At 41.5% G+C, this 24,557-nt stretch overlaps 1 protein-coding gene across 4 annotated transcripts in view; it reads left to right on the top strand.

Moving 5' to 3' along the window:
- tnksa (tankyrase, TRF1-interacting ankyrin-related ADP-ribose polymerase a) overlaps positions 1–24,191 on the top strand; it is a 152,893-nt gene extending 128,702 nt beyond the window's left edge. For 3 of the 4 annotated variants that reach the window (XM_050053054.1, XM_050053052.1, XM_050053055.1), the window contains 12 exons: positions 781–890; positions 3,081–3,269; positions 4,145–4,225; positions 6,367–6,562; positions 6,669–6,748; positions 12,670–12,790; positions 13,384–13,481; positions 16,919–16,993; positions 17,168–17,273; positions 17,683–17,869; positions 19,030–19,186; positions 19,469–24,191. In XM_050053054.1, the coding sequence (XP_049909011.1) occupies positions 781–890; positions 3,081–3,269; positions 4,145–4,225; positions 6,367–6,562; positions 6,669–6,748; positions 12,670–12,790; positions 13,384–13,481; positions 16,919–16,993; positions 17,168–17,273; positions 17,683–17,869; positions 19,030–19,186; positions 19,469–19,555 (1,487 nt within the window). In that variant the 3' untranslated portion in view covers positions 19,556–24,191. The remainder of the gene's footprint in view (positions 1–780; positions 891–3,080; positions 3,270–4,144; positions 4,226–6,366; positions 6,563–6,668; positions 6,749–12,669; positions 12,791–13,383; positions 13,482–16,918; positions 16,994–17,167; positions 17,274–17,682; positions 17,870–19,029; positions 19,187–19,468) is intronic. The other variant, XM_050053053.1, reaches the window with a different exon arrangement.
- The last annotated feature ends 366 nt before the right edge of the window (positions 24,192–24,557 follow it).

The raw sequence follows: 24,557 nt of genomic DNA, 5'->3' as shown, positions 1-24,557 counted from the left end.
TGCGCCAAGCTGGATCTGTCGACACCTCCCCCTGCTGCGCCGCCACACCCATCTCAGCGCACCTCGGTCTGCCAAACTACCAAACTGAGCGCGCCTCAGGTTGCGCTGCTCGAAACTAGCTCTGCGCGGGGTTCGCCACCCTGCGCTGCGCTGGGAAACTAGAGCCCAAAGACTTATATGGTGTCTTTAAACGAAGTCCTCCCCAGTGGAGAAATTGTTAGAAATTGGGAATTGAACCGTTGTCGTCAGGGTTGGAGGTAAATGCCTCGGCCTGTCTCTTAAACTACTTTACCTGCAGTGTTTCCCCATTTAACCCTCCTCTGGTGGGGAAACTGATTTGCCTTTGTCTTGTCTTCATTTTTAGACTCTGTATTTATAGAGAGTTTCCTGGCCAGGCTAGCTTTTGTATGATAATAAAGTATATCTTAATTCGAAAATGCTTTGCGACAGGACTGGTACTTTTAAAAGTTACAGAACTGTTGAAAAACACTTTGAAGGTCTGCCTTTTTTTCTCATAGATCTGACCACTTAGACACACACCCACGCACCCTCTGCCTCGATGTGCTCGCTTGTAAAAGGAAAAGATGATTATACGCTGTCACACTGCAGCTAATGTAGGCAGACATGTCCCTCTGTCTTTCTGTCTCTCATTACCTGACTGCGTTTTGGTTTCTCCTCATTCTCTGTATTTATCTGCCTCTGTCTCCTCACCAACGTCTGCCTGTCTGTCCTGCTGTGCTTTCCATACAACCCAACCCCCCCCCCTGCATCGCCCTCCAGCCGGCTATAACAACTTGGAGGTGGCGGAGTATCTGTTGGAACATGGAGCTGATGTGAACGCACAGGACAAAGGAGGGCTGATACCATTACACAATGCTGCTTCATATGGGGTAAGACACACACACACACACACACACACACACACACACACACACACACTCTTCAGTCACACTGCAGACTTGAGTTCAGTTCACAAGTTCACTTCAGAGATGCTGCTCTGATTCTTTTTGATATCTGCTCATGTTTATGTACAATCCCTATCCAAAAAGTATGAACTCTTCAACTCAGTGTTGAGACAAGGGTAAGTTCTGTATTTTTCAAACAGGACCCTGTTTCACCATGTTTTTGTGCCTCAGTGACTAATGAGAACATTTTTTTTAATTGGTCCAGTATTGATTATCGAGCACTGCAGAGAACAGGCTGCAACATAACCACTCGGGGCATGTTCACACCATCAATTGGCAGATGGAGGTTGTCAGGCAGAGGGCCATATTAGCCTCAGGCTGCAGTCTTGACACACATTGTTGTATATATATTGTATATATTATAAGTTGACCGCTGCGAGGGTCCAAAGGACAGAGGGATGTCGTATGCTGTAGAGCCCTCTGAGGCAAATTGTGATTTGTGATATTGGACTTTATAAATAAAATTGAATTGTTGCAAAATGCAAAAATATGTTGGCTTCATATTCATCTGTATTTTCAGACAAGAAAAAAAAAAGCTTTCAAAAAATGATCAAACAATAATTTGGCGGCCCCCTGCAGTAACTCCGAGGACACCCTAGGGGTTCTGGACCCCCTGTTGAAGACCCAGGTTTTAAACTGTTACTTGATGGAACTCACAATTAATCAGCAATTTTGATAATCGTGTACTTTTTGATTTCTAAAGCAAAAATACCGAACAGTCATCTGCTCCAGCTGCTGAAATTAAAAGAGTCGACAGGAAAGCAATCCAGGCACTGACAAAGACCTGCAGTGGTCAAAACATGTTGGCTCTTTAATGACTTGGCCACTACGATAAAGGCTTTTTAATATTTCCTCACAGTTTTTTCTATATATATTTTTTCGGAGTGCCTGGATTGCCTTCCTGTTGATCATGTTGTTTCCAGTTCTCCACAAGCACCCAACACAAGATTTTGATCTACGCTTGTATAAACAGAGCAGCCAGTCGTCTCTCTCTTCTGCTGAAATTAATATTAAGTTCTTTTCTTGGTAAATTACGACAGAATACCTTCAGGTTTTAAGACTAAGACTATTTTATTTAAGGATATTTTTTATTTTTTAGACTAAACAATAAATCAAAAAAAGGGTTTAAAGATTTAACCGACTATTTGAAATCATTTCATTTGTCTCGTCCACTGTAATGCTGCTAATTCTGCCTCAGTTATCTAAGGTGAACATCATTAAGTTTGCAAACTATTAAAATGGCGTTTATGAATTCACATTTGAGGATTTTAATCCACATCATGTGGGATGCGCACCACAATTTCTGAACCTTGTAGCTTCCGTCTTCTTAGTGCTGTTGTGGGCTGAAAAACTTCACAGCTCAGTCAACGCCTGCAGATATTTTACATTGTGTTTATGTGGGACAGTAAGAAGTTGAACCATACTTATTTCCACCCTTTTCCCCCATATACAATATTATTACTATCCTTATTATTACTCCAAGGTTCTCTGCATGACATGCATGTATGGAGTACTTCCCTCATCTGGAGTCATCGGCTGTCTCTCAGCCACGTTGTACTTATAGCTTGACAGCATCCTGCTACTGAAAGAGTCATGAAACACATGTTTGAATAAAAACTTGATGAGCTCTGCATTTTGGAGACACACACACACACATACACACACTCCAGCATCCCCCACTGATACTGCAAACAAGCTACATTGTGCTTGACGCTTAGACACGAGCTGGAGACAGACGATGAGGGAGAAGAACAGGAAGAGAAGGGAAGGAAAGACCTGCGGGAAAACAAGAATCATGATGGAGTTAATAATTCACACCGTTTCTCTTCCAGAGAATCCCACATATTACATTTTTTTCTGATCACGATTTTTTTATAGCACTCATTCACAGGGCTTCGCACATTTGCTCTCGTTAAACGCTTTTATTGCTGTTGTCTCTCTTCCTCCTCCCACCACCTCCTCCTCTTCTTCCTGCTCTCATTTTTCTAATCTCTCTCCTCTGATTTCCTTCACTCTCTCCTCCCTCTCCTTTCATCTTCTGTCTCTTTCTCTCTGTGTCTGTCACCACCTCCTCTTCCTTCCTCTTCTTCACCTCTGCCTCCTTTCTCTGTCTAGCACGTGGACATAGCCGCCCTCCTGATCAAGTACAACACGTGCGTCAACGCCACGGACAAGTGGGCGTTCACGCCCCTCCACGAAGCGGCCCAGAAGGGGCGGACTCAGCTCTGCGCTCTGCTGTTGGCCCATGGAGCCGATCCCACCATGAAGAACCAGGAGGGACAGACGCCGCTGGACTTGGCAACGGTACGAGAGGCTTTCTTTGAAATGTTTCACAGTGTTCGTACTCATTTCTTCATATTAGGCGCCCTGTGCCTGTTATGAGTCAGCCTGTGGCAATATCATTAGCTCCAACTGATGTTTGACTGGTTATGGTTAACTATTCAGACAGATGAAGAAATTCAGAAGGTGGAAAAGGTAGCGTCCAAACTCCTTGCACCCTAATGAGGCTTCCTAATAAGCCTCCTAATAGGGTTTCTTGTTTTCCTGAGGGCACCACAGTTTGACAGTCTTCCCTACAGCTGACATTCACAGGAAGTGAAGAGCAACTTGTGATATTGCTTAAATCACCCCACAGTTCTGCTCCAGGTTTGTGGGCTAATCTGTACAGATGACAAGAAACAAAAACTATACTAGTAGCTGTGTACCTGTTGACTATGAAGAACATGTTATTTAATATAGTAGATGCAGTGAAAACTGTTGTCAGGCCTCAACAAGGCACTGATGGGGCATGACTACAAGCAACCTGGGTAATCTAGCTGCTTTTTCAAAGTGTGTTGAACAGAGGAGCGGACAACACACCATTTGATTGTAAATTGAAAATGTAAGATGTGTAGTATTCAGAGTCACATGTTTTAAGGTAACTTTTCAAAGCAGGGAACTTCCCCTTCTATTTGTTTAGTGGATGTTAAGTGTATTTCTGTTGTTGGTCTTGGCTGTTATTTCAAGGCTGTGCACACACAAAAAGATGCAAACACAAGCAACCTGGCAGCGAGACCATTCAGCTTTTGAGAGTGAGAAAAAAACAACTTTCCCTAGCAAATGAAAAGTTGGTTTCACAGTAAACAAAACGCACGTCTGTGTACGTGTTGTCATTCTGTCTGTCTGGTTGTCTCTTGCAGGCCGATGACATCAGAGCATTGCTGATTGATGCCATGCCACCAGATGCCCTGCCAAGCTGTTTGAAACCCCAGGCCACTGTGGTGAGTGTCCACACCAAAGACTGCATATAAAGATGGACAAAGCATCTCCATTTGCTCCCACTGTAGAAAAATATGAAGCTAAAATATGGTGGATACAGCCGCTGCCATCTTGTGCTAGTGACATCATTTGGAGCAAGAGTCTGAGCAGTAGCAACTTCTGCCAGTCACTAGCTGTGTCATTGATAGCAGGCACAACAATTAGCACACATAGCCGTCAATCATGATGTCAGACCCCCTTTTTTATAGCACTGGATAACTTATTATAACAGAAAAATAAACACTTAAACACAAATCAGTGTGACAAGAACTACCTCCAACTGAAACCATCTTAAAGAAAATTTATTTCATCTGAACTTTGAGTTTTTAGTTGGCCCATGTCCCTTCTGCTCACAAGAAGGCGGCGGGGTTTATGACCTATGGTGCAGCCAGCCACTAGGGAGCGATTGTTTTGGCTTCACTTTGGGGGGGGGGGTGTCGTGTCATCCATATTTATTATACAGCCTGTGGTCCACACACGTACATACAAGTATGGGCAGAAGGCTGTCCCGTGATGGTCATATTATCTGTTTGCTTTAAGAAGCTACTGCTAAAATATGTGGAAAACCAGAAGAGGTGAAATTGCCGAATATAATAATAAGCTGAAGCCCATTAAGTGTGAGAGTTGAAGTGTCAGTTAAAGTTCAGGTCCAAATTTTCAGAAAATCAGCCAAAGAAAATGTAAATTCATCATCATCATCATCATCATCTTCATTTCCGTACTATGGTTATGGGAATATTAGGAGTTGGTTCTTCGAGATAACTAATTAGCCAGTCAGAAGCCACTGCAGAAGAGCACCAGTCAAACCTCAAACGAAGGAAAACAATGGATGTCTACTAATGGAGAGTACACTGGCAAATGGAAATAGAGAATTTTGAACACTAATATTACAACTCTGGGCTCTTAGAGGAAATTTGGTAACAGCCCTGTGTGTGCACATAAGTATGTTAAAAGCCACAGAGACAACAAAGAGAGCTTACAGCGGCCTGTGCACTCATTTATTCACTAAATCTGTTTCCATTGCACTTGGTTGCATTTACCTTTTATCAATACACAAACTTTTCCACCTCTGCTAAGGGTAAAATCTTTTTTGAGATTTCTCTGAATTTTTGGTGTTTTCACCAAGGTTATATATGCAAACTGAAAATACTCATCAAAAGAGGTGGATAGAAATGCACCTCCTGAAAGGAGTTGAGGCGTCAGTTTAAGTGTTAGAGCTTAAGGCCCTGAAGCTTTTTGCTTGCGGCCTTGCATTGTGACGCGCTTTGCATTTCTGCGCTGTGGGCGCCCGGCATTTTTTTCCAGAGCGCTCTGAACTGCTTGAGTTGAAAAAACTTCATCTCAGCACGAAAAGGCACTCCACGCCATTTCTTTTTCGTCATTTTTTTGTCCAGTCGGATGATTTGAAAGGCGGGTCTTCTATTGTGCTCCCAACAAGGTTACAATTGGTAAACAATGGAGGAGAAACTGGTGGTAACGGTTGCTGGATAGACAGCAGGTTGTCAAACTGCCCCCGAGTCATCCTAAAATATGCCTGGAAACAGCCATCATCGAGGAGAAGCTCCTGGACCAACTGGTGGTACTCCCCATGATCATCCCTCTTTCTTAGGGTCTCATGTACCCACACAGATCTCTGTTTCCCTGTGCCCAACAAACTATTAACTGACAGCCTCTCACCCTCAACCACAGCTACAGCAAGTACCCTCTGCCTGAACATTTTAGGAAGTAGCTACTAATTACTGTGAAATAAAAAACGGTAGATTGATCATACAGGAAGGTTAGTGTAAGGCGGTGTTGGGGTGATTGCCTGGCAACAATAAAAAGGCAGTGCGGTGTGCCTCGCATTTTGCAACCTGCAAAACACTTTCTGTCTGATCGGGCCTAAATTTCAATTCAAAGTGGAAGCACTTTAGACTGAAAAGAGTTGACCTGCCATGTGAATAGTTACAAATGAAAATTAAAATGTCAGATCATCTGTAAACAATGAAAGTAGTGAAATATGTGTACTGGAAGAAGTTGTAAAAGTTGTCAGTTAGTATGTACAAAAAATAGCAAACAAAATTTGACTTATTAACCCTAAAACAAATCTCTCTTCCACTCTCAGGTAAGTGCAAGTGTGGTGAGTACAGGTGCAGCAGGGGGCGTGGTCATCTCTCCCTCTCCATCCCCGTCATGCCTGTCTGCGGCCAGCAGCATAGACAACCTGACCACGCCCCTCAGTGATATCACTGTGGGCGGGGCCACTGGACCAGCAGATGGAGCGTCTGGGTCTGATCGGAAGGAAGGAGAAAGTACGTGCAGTAAGTTCTTAAAACAGAGGCCGGCTCTTATGAGGTGAAAACATGCACGATATGTGAACATGTGTAACAGTTGTGTAACCCTGCTGACGTCACTGTGTCTCTGCAGCTCTGCTCGACATGACCATCAACCAGTTCTTGAAGAGTCTAGGGTTGGAACACCTCCGAGACATCTTCCAGCGGGAACAGGTACACACACACACACACACACACAAAAAAACACATTTTTAATGTGTCTTGGAGAAGACAAATTAAGAGGCAACAGCAACACAAGTGAGATATTTTTAGGTCGTATTTTCTGATGTAAATATCCAACTTTTTAATCATCTTTTTAGGCTCGTCCTTTATTTCTTTGCTTTATTCCATTTCACATCACTCAGGTCAGTTTATAGTCATTCTAGCATCATGACTCGAGGGATGACAGTGTCGTTCTGTTGGTCCACCACTCTGGTCCAGACTGAATTATCTGAACAACAGATGGATTGCCATAAAAATTTGTTCAGACATCCGCGTTCCCCTCAGGATGAACTGCAATAACTTTGGTGATCCCATAACTTTTTTATCAGTGGCCGTCAAATATTTAATTTGTCCAACACTTTTATGGCTCATTATAGCCAGGTTTATGGCTAAATACTTTGAAAACTAATGACATTCTCATCAGACTCAACTGCAATCTGTGTTTAGTGCTATTTAGCAAATGTTTGCATGTTAAATCACTCAGGTCAGTGCTACGAAGCCCAGGATCTGTTTTTGTTATCTGGCTTGACTAACCGTAACGTTGGCCGTCTGGATAACCAGTACTACGAAGCTGGTTACCAACTAGTTCAGTCAACTCTGGGTTTTCCTATCCAGCCACAAGCGACATCAGCAGTACCACAAATGAAGGAGGCTGCATCATATCATATGAGATGAAATGTTACCGAAAGTGTCTTCGACTACGAGACAGTAAAATGTCAATGACAGAAAAGCAGCCTAGTTAATGACTGATGAGGTCTATCTGACAGAAATGTGGCATTTATAATAACGGGAGCCAGTTAACAGTGGGTGGATTATTTTACTAATAACATAGCTTTTTTTCGTACTTCTCATCACACAGGTGTCTCATGTTATTTTTAGCTGCAGTGATGGAATCAGAGTGTAAAACAGCAACACTGTCACTGCGGACTAAGATAAACTTTGCATAAGTTAAAATGCTGCTAAAATCATGTGTTTAGTGTGGTTAACAACCTCTCCATTTGGTAGAAGCTCTGTTTTAAAACCGAGGAAATAGAGCCCTGAAACAATTAAATGTTTCCATTGACCTTTAACAATATATAGGTCAGTGGAAACATTTAATTGTAACCTATACCCTATAGCAGTATATAGGTTTTGTTTGTTTTTTATCTGAGACTCCGACTTTCATCCTTGGATACTTTTTTCTTCACTGATCTGATTGGTGAGATGTCAGGGTGTTGACAGGCTGTGAGCTGATACTCTGCTCTGGAGCAGGTTATGTTCAGCATCAGTTACCACGGTGATTTATCCTGGTAAAAAGAGAACCAGGTTCGTAGTACTGAAAACCCAGAGTTAACCCTGAAGTTACCTCGCTAACTCCAAATCCTGCCTCATAGTACAGGCCTCTGCTTAGGAGCATGTTTGCATTGTCACTGTGATGATGTTAGCATTAGCATTTAGCTCAAAGCACCACTGTGTCTAAGTACAGCCTCACAGAGCCACGAGCATGGGTGTAGACTGTCAGGCTCTCTCAGCCTTACACCAAATGACTTCTCAAGCTATTTCATTGTCACAGACAAATTTCTAATGTTGGAATAAAAGTTGTGGCGTGCTCCTGTGATCTCAATCATTCGGTGTAAGGTGGTGATAAAAGTAATTCTGAGCTCTCTTAAGTCAGTCTTTATCTCATCTTGACGTTCTGATAAAATTAAACAAGTTCATAGTCTTGGCTCACACAAATAGTGAAGTTCAATGATGTGAACATTATCAACAACCAATAGCTACACTCTCTCCTGCACCAAACAGGAAGCAGCAAACTGGGTAGGCAGTAAACATGGAAGGGACAAGAGGAGGCACAAGAAAGTGAAGAAGTCTTGGTTTTCTTGTTCTGTGGAAAAGAAGGAGAAACTGGTGGAGTTGTGGAGTGAACAAAAGCCTGTGTTTAATTCAGTGTGTACGTCCTGCACCAAGACGCTCTTATTTTGGTGAGAAATCTTCATTTTTGAAACAGGTCGCCTCTCATTTTCCACGGTCTCCTTCCACTAAAACAACGCCCCTAACCAACAAACCGACAAAATCCAAAATGTAAATTTTGTACACAAATACAGTTTATCTTCATGGATTCAATTGATGCCGCATTGACAATACGACCAGTTTCAGCTTGTGTTTCTCGCGTTCTGTGTTTTTACAGACACGTCAGAAACCGTTGAGATGTCACATTTCTTAAAGAGAGTTTGGTTTAATATTTTACACCAGGAACAGGATGGGAAATAATCTTGAAAAGAAATCTAGTTATACTGTTTCAAATAGTGACCCTGCAAGACCCCCAGTCTTTGAAAAAATCTTGTGTGACTGAAAACTCCCATTGTCCTCAGATGTGAGAGGGTGTCAGACTTTAGTCTTTTCAAAGTCTTCCAGTGTATGCTAGGCACTTTATAAATGTTAACGTGCAATAAAAGAACAATAGGGAGAGACATGCAGAGAGAGTTTGACAGACAGAAAGAGGTGGTGATGTCGGTGGAGCAACGGAGACAGAAGAGGGAATACAGATGGACAGAGTGAGAGACCAAGGAAGAAAAATAAAGGGAGAGAAGCTCAAGGAGAATGATGTAGAAAACAGACAGAGAGGCGAGGAGATGAAGAGGAGACAGATGGGGTGACAGAAAGAGGAGAAAACAGACGGACAGAAATAGAAAGTGAAATTGAAAGGTGACAGCGGGCAAGAGGCTAAGCCTAGAAGGCAGTGTGGGAGCAATACGGAGGATATGTGTGTTTGTGTGTTAATCTATTCTCGACTCCCCTAAAGGTATAACAAGCCGTCATTAATATTCAGACAAAGAGTGAGATGGAGGTGGGAGTCAGCTTGGTGTTAATGGAAAAGTATATATTTATTTCAGAATCCCATGACTCAGAGTCCTAACGAAGAGACATGCATAACAATCTGATTTAACATCAGTCAGTTTCATATATTTGATTAATATAAACCATACTTTTTACTCATTATGTGTGAATTACAATATTGTGTTAAAAGTTAAACCAAGAACCCGACTTATCAACTTTCTGCTGTGTGAATCCTTCCACTGATCCCCTCTGTAAAGCCCCACTGCTGATTTGTTTGTTGTTGTAAAAGAGGATTAGCGGAAAACCTTTGTCAACATAAAGTTTGATCGAACAGTTTATGCAAAAAAAGTACGGGGATTGTCCCTTATTACTGTCAAGTTTTAAGACTTACGTGCAGAAAGAATGCAATAATCTTACAAGGTGCAAGGAATTAGCAGAAGGAAATAGAAGAAGTTATTTAAGCCCCTTACACACTGGACAAAACACCCGTTAACATCCAATAACATCTGGCTTTCTTACATTTAGTGGGAAAGGTTACAGTCAGCATTTATTCCCAGGACAAATGACTCTGCAGTAGTCACTGTGGTTTATCTGCTCCAGCTCTGATCGGCAGTGATGGAAACATGACACCCAGGTGGACATGCTCATTTTTTTCCTTCTCTGCGACTTTTTGTCATCTCAGCCAAAAATTCAGTCCGTCTCCGTCCGAGCAGCGCTCAAATATTGTTACAAATTAGTCAACACCAAGTTTTAAAGAGAGACTGAATTAGAAACAAAAGTAACCAACATATGTTCGCTGGCCTTCATGCTGCTGTCTGTTCACCAAAATGTGTTTCATGCTTCTGGCAGTCGGCGTGGTCAGCACAGTACAGACAGCGATATTGTGCAGTCGTGGCCTAGGCAATGGAGGGTCTGAGTGCTGCACACCACTAAGATTTCTCAACAACGCACAATGCAGACAGGGTTACACAGACTGGGTTGCAGTGATTGGCTAGCTGCAATACCTGGAAGTGCATATACCTCGATTCAAGTCCTATAGCTCTGACCACAATTAGTATGAAAGACCAGATATTTGGAAGAACCGTACATGTCATCTGCAAGAAGCATGAAACAGGTGTAACCTTGTTTTCCAACACAGTCGTGACATTGAACATGACACACCAGGGGAAAAAAAAGAGCCATACTCACTTTAGTTGTTCTTTTATCTCAGACATGTGTTAGGATGTTACATACCTTGACATGTTTCAGCGGAAACTTCTGCCTTCCTCAGAAGTATCACTTGGTGGTGGTTGTGACGCGTCTTTATCAGCTGATCTGTCAATTAAATGATGTTAGGGAGGCGTGACCATCCTGTCAGTTTTGACAGGACGATCACACCACCTGCTGTTGACAGATCAGCTGATAAAGACGCATCACAACCACCACCAAGTGACACTTCTGAGGAAGGTGGAAGTTTCCGTCGAAACATGTCAAGGTATGTAACATCCTAACACATGTCTGAGATAAAAGAACTGAAGTGATTATCAGAAACTGAAGACATAATTAACACCACTGAAATAGAGAGCCATACTCATCTACTGGCAATGGAAAAGAAGTCTATTGCCTATTTTTAGCAGGTTTTCCCCATAGACTGTATTAGAAAATGGACGTAACTACTGTGACGTCACCCATCGGTTTGTGGACTCCAGTTTTGAAGCCTCGAGTTCGGCATTTCGGCCATCGACATCTTGTTTTTTTGGAGCCAGAAGTGACGGTGTTTGAATGAGAGGGTGGAGCTGTGGAGGAGCGAGGAATGGATCTGTCTCATAGACTGTAGCACTTCTATAGAAAGCCTGTCACACAAGCGGCCATGCTGTTAATTAAGCGTAACTTTAAGCCTCAACAAAAATGTAAACGGGTGAGTTATATTAAAAAAAAATCACCTCGTACAGTTGTCATGAAGGGGGAAGTTTGCTCGAGAGATCAAAACTGTTGTTGTTCCAGGCTGTAAACATGTTTATTTCTACTGTAAAGTTGGGCATTTTAACATGGGTGTCAATGGGGAATGACTCGGTCTTGGAGCCACCCTCAAGTGGCCATTAGAGATACTGCAGTTGTTGGCACTTAAGCATTGGCCTCATTTTTCAGCCCTTGTAGGTTGCTGCTTTGTTTTCCTGCATTAAAAAACTGCATGTAATTGCTAATTTTGGTGGGAAAAGGATTTTAGTCGGATGTTCCAGATGGCAAATTGCTCAGATGCTGCTCCTTCACCGCTGTGATGAAACTGTAAAATGGCAGCTTGAAGCGTCAGCCAGTGGTGAGAACCTGGCTGTTGTGTAACTTTCATTAGTTTTAGGTGATTACTTCAAATTGGGCGTGACAGACTGTTTTGCCCTGTTAGAGGGATCATACAGGCCTCTGCACAAGTATAAAAATAAGCCGTAGCTTTCATCTCTTTGCTGTGATTTCTGAAATGAAACCGGAGTTCTCGTATTCATTTCTGGTGCCAGACAAATTTCCAGTTTCAGCTGTGCTTATTGCTGCCTGGTGCTTTTCTCACTAAACTCCCAGCAGAGTATTTCAGTCTATGATGAGTTACACCTGTAGCAGTGATCACAGCATCACAGAGGAAAGTAGGTAAAGGTTACTGCTTAAAAAGCAGAGTTATCTCTGCCTCCAGCATGAATCTCATCTCCACTTTCCCTGGAAAAAACTAGCAAACTTCACCATCAGCAATTTGCATATCAATGGCTTGATTACTGCCATTCATTCATTGACCTTTTCTTCATGCTGCTTCCGTCTCTCTCATGAATATTTGTCAGACCCATTGTCTCTGCAATGTGTCTTAGATCACTGAACTCTGTATTTATTTTTGGCTGTTTTTAGACTTGCTGTTGTCACCATTTAAGTGTATATATATTTTCTGTGGTTCAAGTTAGTTAACAAGTATATAAGTAGATGTATGGATAGAATGGTTAATGGATATAATGTTTAGGAAATGTTATTTTCCGAGCAGTTTACATTGTTTTGGCAACCATAAGAGAGACTTAGGTGTCTTATTTGTTGTTTCCGGGCAGATTTCTCTGGATGTGCTGGCAGACATGGGTCACGAGGAGCTGAAAGAGATCGGCATCAACGCTTATGGTCACAGACACAAACTCATCAAGGGCATCGAGAGGCTGCTGGGAGGCCAGCAAGGTCAGGAAACACACAGACACACACACATTTATACGAGGGCACAAAACTGTTCCTATATCATTTCATCTATCATTTACTTATTTGACTCACGACCATTTCACATGGTATGGAGTACAAACATTGTGGCTAAAGTACAGCCACTGTTACTTAAACAAAGGAAGGACGTTCTTCAAAAAAGCACCTAGTTTACAAATTACTTTTAGCTTATCTGATTGTAAGAACAAAATTAATTTAAACATAGATGGATGGTTTAATTAATAATTTTTCTCTGTAAGTCATTAAGCTTACATTCTGACGTTCAAACAAAATATGATACTCATCTCCTATACGATTATCATCACAGAGGCCGCACATCCTCTGGTTTCTGTCCAGACTGACTGTAATGAAATGAATGTTTAATCTTAAAAGTACTGTTGTCTAGTAAATCTACTTCAGATCAGTTTAGAAACAGTCAAATGTTGAATTACGTCTTTACATCAGACTCTTGGGTTATATCTGAATATATCTGTAATTCATGATAAAGAAAATTCAGTGTCGTCATTTACCTTTTGTGTGATTCACCGTGTCCTGACTCACAAAATGTGTGTTTGTAGGTGCAAACCCATACCTGACATTCCACTGCTCCAGCCAGGGCACCGTGCTGATCGACCTGGCGCCAGACGACAAGGAGTTCCAGTCTGTGGAGGAGGAGGTATGCAAACACTCTTTTACACACACTCATTCAAATTGCATACTTTTTTTTTTTAACTTAAAGTATGTACTACTGTATGGAGCAAGCATATGATTGACCTTTAGCTAAGCCCCACCCCTTTGTGATGGTCCAACAAGCTGTCAGAGTAAGCATGGAGCCCACACTGTAACTAACTGCACTCCCTGAAGACATATTATTCCAGAGAGAAGCAGACAGAGGGGTCTACAGTCTGTGTTTGAAGGATATATCCAGGATGTCAAACTGACTCAGCAGCAACAACAGGTTAAAAAGACAAAGATAGTTAGAAGCTAAAGCCGAACTATAGGCTACAGATCACAGTGTAAAAGTGAACCACCACATCACTGCTGATCGCCACACAAGACAATGAATATAAAGGGAAACTTTGCAGATATTGAACCAGCTGTGTGGCATCGCAGTGTGTGCTGATGAACGGTGTTTGGCCTCGCCCCCATGCCGCTGCCAGCACCTGGGCCTCTACTGCAGGACAACAATGTTCATCTGTGCACAATGCGATGCCACACAGCTGGTTCAATATCAGCAAAGATTGGCTTGCATACTAAAAAATGCAACAGGATGCAGTACAACATCACCCTACTGTGTATTGGGTATTGAGATACTAAATCTTTTTGTGACACATTATATAGTATGGGAATTGGAATGCACCATATGTTCAGGTACATAGTGGTTCTCTGTTTTTTAACCTGGTTGAATGATTTAATGACTCTCTCGCAGGGTTATACATTTTTGACATGTGCATATTGTCCATCATTAGTAATTTCATGAGTAATATCTGGCAAAAGAGACACCACACACTGACACCACAGTACAGCAACCCTCTGCACAGGAGACATATCAGTGCCGCTGCTGCGCTGAATATATTTTCTCCTAAATGAAAGCAGTAAGTGAAACAGACAGCAGATATCAGTCTGAATGGATTTAAAATTAATGAGGACCGTCAGATGTTAACACAAATTTAACAGGTAATTTAAACTGTAATTTTTACTCGGGAACTTGAAAAATGACTGACATGAGATCTCTCCAGACGGTGTCTAATACCAGGTTAAGTGCTGCTGCCTATTCACAGCGGTATTTTATAGTCATCAGTAATGTCAGTCATTAGGGTGATAACTAATTTTATGAAAGGAGGTAATCACTTCACCCACATCATAGAAAACTTTATTCAAAAGGCTCGAGCAGCTTCTGCACTATTTCACTTTAGATTCTTTTTGTGAGTGGAGTCGTCCTTTTCACTGCTGATGCCACGCTTTTTCAGCTGCACTAAATTTCCCACGGGCATTATTTAGGTATCTGCTGTGATTGACTGAGTTGCTGTTCTACTTCATCGCTGACTATATGGCTCTGTGAGCTATACTCAGTTGCCAGTTTATTAGGGACACCTAACTGAAACTAAGGCAGGCTAATAAAACAGCCCTGCAATAAATCCTACCTTCATTAAGGTTATAATGAGTTTGTCCAAACAAATTTATGTCACTGAGTGTAGACTAAAAACACAAAAACAATTCTTTGTGATGCCAAACCATTCACACTCCCAACTTGTCAAGACTGATGCTTGGTCAGTGGTCCTCGGCCTCAGCAACCAACGCACCAAGGCAACTTTTAGCGTCTGTAAGAGACACACTTGTATCTTTATTCTTTGAGCAATGGCAGGAGTATAAAGAGTAACAGAGTCTGGAAAGGCCGGGGGCGAGGGAGGTGGATTGGTCAAACAAACACAGGACTTCTACTAAGGAGACTGCTATTGATGTCCCTTGTGGAACCAAATATAAACCTTAAGTTGTTTGAAGGATGTAGCGTAGTATGCCAAGTAACATTCGTCACATTATTTTAGCAAGAGGCATACTTGCTTTTACTCAAACCATCTGTTTTCTAAACCTAACCATGTACTTCTGTGACCTGTTACACAAAACACCTTAAGTTTTCTCTAAAAGTATGACACATAAGGCTTTCTCCTTAGCTGATGGACATACACAGTTGCACAGAATCCCTTAAAAAGGTTTCCTTGGTTAAGGAAAAACTAATATACTCTGTTGAAAGAAGTTTTTATAGCAGTAGAAAGAAATTGTTTGTTTGGACTCACAATTGTGATGCCTGTGATAGTCTCACAAAGTTGACTTATAGTTAGATTGTGGAAAAATGGCAGAGGAAAAGAAGACAAGAAAACCATGTTGGTCAGAGGAGGAAAATATTACACTTCTAGAGGAATGCAATCATAGAAAGTACATACTACAAAGTGAATTTGATCCCCAAATACCGGAAAACAGAAAACGACAGTAGGAATAAATTGCAACGAAAATTAATTCAGTCACATCTAAAGTGTAAAATCAAAGGCGTATCTATCTGGTTCTCCTGGTCGCAGAACACTGTTCACGGGTTGTGTTAGTTTTTTTTTCATTTATCACCATAAACTCGGTCACATTGCATTTAAAATAGAGTCAGAGGTACCTTAAGTTTTTCTTTACCTTGCTTTGGTTGCTAAGGTCTTTTGTGGAATGGTCTAGGGATTCCTTATGTATAAGACAAAGTCAAGGATAAAACCATGAATACTTTAGTGAACATTTTAAGGAAATCTCAAGGAGAAGCCTTAAGGGTGCTTTGTGCAGCTGATTTTATTTTGAGGAAACCTTAACTAGGACTTTAGGGAAAATTAAGGTGTTTTGTGCAACCAGCCCCTGTTGCCTTAACCTAAGGAAGTTCATTTAGAAACACGACTGCACGCATTAAACGAGTGCAAACCTAAAATTTCCTTTTAACACAGAAGTTTCTTTGGAAAAGACACTATGCATGTAATCAGTGGAAATTAAAATGTTGTCCCCAAATGTCTAAAAGTGATGCTCAAGGGGTACCTAAAGCGTCATAGTTTGACCTTTAGGACACTGACTAAGTGTCAGTATCTGATGCTTGAGAATGTGTTGTTGGTGCTGGTGAAATGTTTGTGCAGATCAACACCTCTCTGACAGAGTTTAAACAAACCTGAACAGGAATGCTGCTTTACGCTCAATTAGTTTAAACTATGTGTACCTAATAAACTGGCAACTGAGCGTACTTGTGTAGTCAGCTGAAACACCTGACGTCATTCTTTTTGGTATTAAGAATATAATAGTTAACAGAGAATCCAGCAGGTACAGTACGCTAAGTCTGAATTGTTAATGGAGGTGGCTGTTGGACAGCACCCTGAATAAGTAAACACTCCTGGGCTGCTGAGGTAAAACATGACTCATCACTAGGTCCCCTAACGCCGTCCAGAGAGCTGTATGAATCACATCTTATGTTATTCACGATATATGGACGCTGCATTTCATTAGCATCTTTTATCCCACACATTCTGCATTTTAACCTTCAAAGGCTTTGCATAAGTGCGATTTAGATCGTCTCCTGTCTGTTTATTTCCTCCGCAGCTACAGAGCACTATCAGAGAACACCGCGATGGAGGCAACGCAGGTGGAGTGTTCAGCCGGTACAACATCATAAAGGTGTGTGCTCACAACTCACAACACACACAGGGACCAGTTTTCTGTGTTTATGTTCACAAAGGAGGAGTTAATCAATTTAAAATTTGGTGTCTCGTTTGACGTTTGCAAATACATTTTAATATTAATTTACATGTCATCCCTCCCTCTGTTCCTCCTCTCTTCCTTTGACTGCAGATTCAGAAGGTGGTGAATAAGAAGCTACGGGAGAGATACGCACACAGACAAAAGGAAATAGCAGACGAGAATCACAACCATCACAACGAGCGAATGCTTTTTCACGGTAACTTCATTCAGTTTAAATCCATTTAATTGTGCTTATTTCTTAAAGCTGTTGAGCTGCTATGGAATATGGTGACGCAATCAAAGGTCAGTATAGGGAGCCATGATGTCAAGTTGATGTCTGGTGTGTACAAAAAATGTTGTCGCACATTTGCAGTATATTGTGAGCAAAGTTACGCACTAGCTCAGAGGGCTTGTTTACTATATCACATGAATGTCGCCATCACCCTGAATGTCCTGCCGAAGCGAACGCAAACAAAGATGTGTCGGGACGTTCTCCAAGTGCCCATGAAGATACATGTCCACACAGGAAGTTGCCCTGTCCCCACAATGGAGATCTGCAGGCAGCATCTATTGCATGTTGTTGCGATGTGATGGCCTCAATCTGAATGTGTCCTCTCTCCTGCCAGGTTCTCCCTTCATCAACGCCATCATCCACAAGGGCTTTGACGAGCGACATGCCTACATCGGCGGCATGTTCGGCGCCGGGATCTATTTCGCAGAGAACTCATCTAAAAGCAACCAGTATGTTTATGGGATTGGTGGAGGCACAGGATGTCCCACCCACAAAGACCGCTCCTGCTACGTGTGCCACAGGTGAGATGTCTATATCTTATTACATTGATAGTGTTACCAACGTGGCATGTTCCTCTCTTCCTGTTTGTTCCAATAACTCGATCACACACTTGCTACACACTGAGCTGTTCCTGAAAGGAGCTACGCTACTCTGATGACACTGTCCTCCACTCTGAGCAGTGTCAGCGTGTCACTGTCACTACTAGTGTTGTCAGAAATATCGATTTATTTATACATAGATTCTGAATATTTAAAACCATTTCAATACTCATTTTCCGCAGTATTGATACACCAGTACCAGCTACACTTTCTCTCATAGTTTACTACAGTCATTCTGCTGTTCTCTGCTACTAACTTAAAAAAGTCTTTTTTGTCATGTTACAGCCTCGTTATATTCATCGTTTAATAACATTTTTTAAATTTGTTTCCTCTTAATGTCAGTTTTCCCTGTGGTATCAAATATTGTGACAACACTAGTCATTACCATCACACAGGAAGAGGAGCAGAACAACACTCATTGACATCTTATGGCGCTTGTATCATCTCATGTTGGTGCAAAGCAGTAAAACATTGATTTCTTCTGTGCCAATTGCAAAAACAATATGATATGAAGATAAGAATATAGTATATACTGTCATAATGCAGTATGGAATTGAGACACACAGATTACTGCAGGAAGCAAAATCGAGGTGCAGAATTAAACTTAGTTGATGTTAACTTACGGGCAGCACGGTGGTGCAGTGGTTGGCATTGTCGCCGAGGGTTCGTGGTTCAAACTCATGGGGTGGGGTGTTGGAACCTTGGGGTGGAGGAGCCCTTCTCTGTGGAGTTTGCATGTTCTCCCCATGTCAGCGTGGGTTTCCTGAGGGTACTCCGGTTTCCTCCCACAGTCCAAAGACATGCAGGTGAGATTAACTGGTGATTTGAAATTGCCCATCGGTGTGAATGTAGCCCTGTGATAGTCTGGTGACCTGTCCAGGGCCTAGCTTGCCTCTTGCCCAGTGTCAGCTGGGATAGGCTCCAGCCCCCCCGCAACCCCTAACAGGATAAGCGCCTAAGGAAAATGAATGAATGAAAATAACGTATTGTAACATATTACTGAGTAAAACTGTACAAATCAAACCAATATTAATAATATGACCTCATTGTTGACAGCATTGTTCTGTGTGTTTGCATTTCAGGCAGATGCTGTTCTGCAGAGTGACGCTGGGTAAGTCGTTTCTTCAGTTTAGTGCGATGAAAATGGCCCACGCCCCCCCGGGACACCACTCGGTTATAGGACGACCCAGTGTCAACGGACTGGCGTATGCAGAATATGTCATCTACAGAGGGGAGCAGGTCAGTACACAAACACATCTTCATGAATGTAAAACACTGTGACTCATCATTTTGTCTACAAAGAGTTCAAGGTGACATCGTCAAATAGCGTCAGTTTAAATCCAATGTTCAGTTTATAAGACAATAAAACAGAAAATCAGCAAATTCTGATGTTTGAAATAAATGACGATTAACGATTAGCATTTTGAATTTATTTTCTGTTCTATTACTGTACATATGTACAAGTTCAGCTCCAGAAATAACCCTAATATTTAGCTTTACTTTTGTGCTCTTTGTCCACAGGCTTACCCAGAATACTTGATCACCTACCAGATTGTGAAGCCGGAGAGTCTGGCCACGCCTGCTGCCCCCTCCGAGCAGAAGTCCTAAAATGCAATCACAGCTGGTGCCGCAGAAGGCCAAACCGCAACGGACTAGAGTCACTCTGTAAGAGGACTGCAACTGAACTAGAGGGTGTTTCAAACCTCAGCCCAAAATTAAAGTCTCCAGAGTTGAACTTGAGGTGGGCAAGGTGACGTTTCGACCAGGCAGTAGTCAGACGACCCTCGGAAAACGGGCCTGATGTGTCTAAAAAGGAGAAGAGGAGGAGGATGAGTCTCGGGGTGTGATACATGCTCGGTCCAAAGCAGCGGGCAGCAAAATCTATCAGCTTCTTTAATTAATTGGGTCTAATTTTGCAGGAGAAAATGCAATGGGTTTGATCAACATTTTCTGGAAGTGTACCAGTAAGCTGTTTTTTAAATTTGCAGGCCTTTGGCTTTATCCTGAAAACAATTAAGGAAGCAATTACAACAGGACACAGTCCAAAGCAAAACAAACATCCCTGATTTTGCACCTTTGCGCGCTGCTCATGTAATCTACCCCCGGTTTTTAATGTGTTGTTTTGATATTGTGTCCTCTTTTGGCTTTGTGCATCATCCGCAGCAACAAAACAACACCCCGAGGCCACTTCCAGAAACAGCGATTGTCGTGCTGAGAGAAGAGAAATCCAGTCCATTTTATGTTACAGCTCGCCACGTTTTCACCAATGAGGCTCATGTAAACAGGACACACATCCCTCTGTGTTCTCTCACATCTCGTCTGCTGTAAACAAAGACAAAATTATGAAACAAGTGTGAGCAGGGAGAAGTAGAAGAGATTACAGCGGACAAATACCCAGAAGTCAATAAGCAGAAAAAACAAACAGGAGACCACAATGCACTGCTGCTGAAGTGCCGGCTGCAGACTTTCCACTGCAATCCATACTGGGACCATCTTCTACACCTGCCAGTCAGACCAAACAGTTCATGTCAGAAGCCAGCAAAATGTCAAATCCATAAAACTCGCTTTCTGGTTTACGTGGCCAGAAAATCTGAATTTTGGGCAGAGCTGAGTTGTGACAAGCAAGCCGCAACCTGAGACGGCTTTCTAACAGGGTAACATGCCCTTAACTCACCAAATTCGACATTCTCAAGAACAATTACAACTGACTTTGTATTATTGAGAAAATTTACTTTCCCAATTGATCATCCTCGTTTTGTAGTCAGTATCTGGTGGTCATATTATGAACTACATCTTAAACACCTTCCACACCGGCTCGGGACGACTACAAGACAACCAGACTGTCACACACTTTTATTCCAGTTCACTCAAAGCTGCACTTGGCAACTCAGACTACTACAAACACAGATCAGAGAGTCTGAACTTCAGTACTGAGAAATCTTGTCAGGTGATGTCACTAAACCGCACACAGCAAGCTCACTGGGCCTCATTCACCACTCTTTAATTTTTACTTAAATTTGCTCTTAAGAAAAGTCGACATCAGATTGATTGCATGTTCTTAAACCACAAAATTATGCGCACTTGTGTTTTTATAAGGATGAATCCCCTTGTTCTTCTAAACCGGACGTGCGTGCCAGTTGACCCTGATTAGCAGGTAAATGTCCTGCCAATCCACATTTAAAGGGCATGACCCTGCAGGGCCGTGTGCACACTAAGGGTGGGAATCACTAGAGGCACCACGATGCAGAAGTACGATACAAGATTATTGCGATTTTAAACATGTTATGATATGCTGAGTATTGCGATATATTATCTTTTTTTAGTGGCAAATTATGGCCTCAAAAAGGAAAACTCTGTCGTCATCAACAGTTTTATCAAATAAAATTAAGTGGTCAGTCTTTTCATCTCACTTAAGTCATTTTATTGCAGCAAAATGTACGTAGCGGACTGAGTTAGCTGCCAAAAAAATTGTTTTTTGTCTGTGTAATGATACCATATTGCCACACAAAAATATCGCAATAATATGCTGTATCGATATCGTCTCCCACCCCTAGTGCACACACAGAAACTGAAAAGTTTCGTGAAGTTAAGAGTGTCCGAATGAAAGTCTAAAGAGGGTGGAGCACTGGACTCCACACGTTAAAAATAAAATGTAGAGGTTCCTCTGCAGGAAATGAACGCCAAACAAGTCATATAGCGTCAGAAGTGCATATATAAACAGAAAGCAACACAAAGTGCTTCATACAATAAAAATAATAGACCATTAAGAGCTTTATAAACCAATAAAAGGATCTTAAAATCAATTCCGAAGCACACAGGAAGCTAATGCAGACGTTAAATTTGGTGTAATGTGTGCTCTCTTTCCTCGTCAGCACACGTGTAGCTAGCACTGTAGAGTTTTGTAGTAACTGTAACTGAGCAATGTCTTTCTTAGGAAGACCAGGAAGTAGAGCATTACAGTAGTCAATTCTGCAGGTGATGAAAGCATGCATTAGTGTCTCTGTATTGGCTTGAGAGAGAAATGGTCGCACTCTGGTGATGTTCTTAAGATGATAAAATCCAGTTTTGGTTATACTTCTAGTATGTGGTTCAAAACTGAGATTTGAATCAAAGATAAGTGTTAGAATTTTTCACTTGTTGACAGGCTTGTAGTGCCAGTTCTTGTGTTGAGTTTCTCTCTCTGAGCTTCAGGACCAATAACTAAGACCTCGGTTTTGTCCTGGTTGAGATGAAGAAAGTTTTCTGCCATCCAGGGCTTGATAACTAAAATACACCCAAAAAAAAGATTAATGGGATGCTATTATTCATTCAGTGAATGCTGTATCCAGAGAACGGTGCACAACTGATGAAGAAAAAACAACAAAAAAAAAAAAAGGATCCATTACAAATCTGAGGCCAGAAGAATAAATAGCGTAATCAATCACTAAATACTGGATGACTTGGTTCCAGTTCAATGTTTTTAATGTTTAATGTTTAGTGTTTATTTCTTAAGATATAATAAAAGTGTTACTGTAATTTAAATCCTGCATTATTATACAACTGTAGAATTGAAAAAAAAAAAAGCACTCACATGCGTAATTGTGCTCCTTAGTGTGTGTGAGAACAACTCCAAAATAAGAAATAATCGGTAAATGTCAAACTGCGTTTAAAGAAAGTACATCTTGGTGAATGAGGCCCTTTATGTTTTCAAAGCCAGCCAGTACCCCAAAATAGGGAGCGCTTGCTGTCTGCTGTGATAAAGTTTTGTCACATCACCTAGTTTGGTGTGAGAAGTGACTGTTCATAACACAAGACGAAATATATGGAAAAAAAGTTGAACTTTTCAGAGTTTTGATTGGGAAAAAAAAAGTTATTCTCAGTGTCAGTTGCAGCCTAACACCTATATAACATCTCATTCTGCTACACATGTGCCAGTCATCAACACTTACATCTGGGGCATCTTTTTCTTCTGTGTTTTAATGTCAGACCGTCGCATATTCTCCCTGATGTTGTTGTTTACACGAACCTGCTGCCTTCTACCATCTCTCCTCTCTACCTGCAACTGTTGATGCCCCCTAGTGGTGCAACAGAGGCATTGCTGACCTGCAGTGTTAAGTTGAGATTAATTCCTACACATTGCTTTTTATTTGTGTTTTTCTGAGGCATATTCCATTTTCGTTGTTTTCCTTACATGTTTCCTCCGTCTTCTTAGGTCATCTTTATACTCCTGAGTTTACACTCCTCAAACACTACAAGCAAATGTGAAAGGAGCCTCGTCACTGTATGTTAGCGAGCCATTCAGCAGGCTGGTCACAGGCTTCATAGAGATATTTATATGACCGCAGATGTGCAGGTTGACTGAGGTTTGAGGATGATGAAGAGGATAACGGATGTGTTACGAAGATGATATCATGTTTCTGTTTGTATTTACCGTTTATATTTACTAACATGTACGACAAACCTCATAACAGCGAGATTAACAAGCTCTGCACACTACTTACTGTGCACTTGAACTGTTTCCTAACTATACTGACCACGTCTTTCTGTTGATTATTTATGATTATCATTTGTAACTAACGACACTGTACAGCACACGGGACCACACATGAGTTTATTTCTTTTATGTCCATCACGTCAGGTCGAGTTAAGCAGTGCGGAGGTCTTTGAGATGCCTTGAAACTGTGTGTTATGGGAAGGGAAATGGCCTTACACGAGTACTTCGCCCACAAAATGACCATTTGTGTGTATATGTGTGTGTGTGCTGCATGTTACCTTGAGTTTGTGAAGAAAACTGTTTTTCTCGCATTCCTCCACGATGAGCGGAGAATCTAAAAAAAAGAGAACATTCACAACATGTGATGCACGTTCAACAACAGCTAAACCATGTAAAAACATCTTTTTACAAGCGGCCCATAGGAGTCGCCGATATGGCTCTAAAATAATATCACCATATTTCAGGGTATTTTTGTGATAACGATAATGACAAAATGACAAATTAATTTTAAAAATGTGTTATTAATAGAATTGCAGCAAACTGAGTGATATAGTTTTACAGTTTGCCTTCAAATATTCAGTAAAAACTAAACAAAAATGATCTCGCATTTAACAACAAAATAACAAAATAAAATCTACCACAAATTACACATTTAAACAGCTCCCAAATAAATGTCCCCTGGGATCTATATATATAAATCAACAGGTGATTTCCTTCTTTTAGCAAAATCCTAAATGACTGAGTTGGGGGTTTTTTTCCACCTGGACCTTTATGCTCTGCCATTTCTCTTTTTTCCACCTGGACCTTTATGCTCTGCCATTTCTCCTCCAGTCATCACACTGTAACCTGTGACAGGCTGTTATGATACCATAACGACCGCACATTCACATATGAGTAGCTTTTTGTCGAGCCATGAGCGTCACATAGGTTTACATTACCAAAGGTTTATGACAAAATCACTTGCGTTGCTGCCGGGGGTAACAGTATGAAAATAATATGTCAATAAGTCAAAATATCGCAACTATCACGGAATGAGTTTCTCATATGATATTAAGAATTTTACCGGTATAGTGAAGATGATGTGGCACACCAGTAGCTGTCACACAACTTGTGCAGTATAATCCAAGTCTAATTTAT

The sequence above is a fragment of the Epinephelus moara genome, chromosome 9 (assembly GCF_006386435.1).
Source record: "Epinephelus moara isolate mb chromosome 9, YSFRI_EMoa_1.0, whole genome shotgun sequence".
In the NCBI taxonomy this organism is placed as follows: Eukaryota; Metazoa; Chordata; class Actinopteri; order Perciformes; family Serranidae; genus Epinephelus; species Epinephelus moara.
Note: the sequence above shows the minus strand (reverse complement) of the source record. Positions and strands in the feature narration are given on the sequence as shown.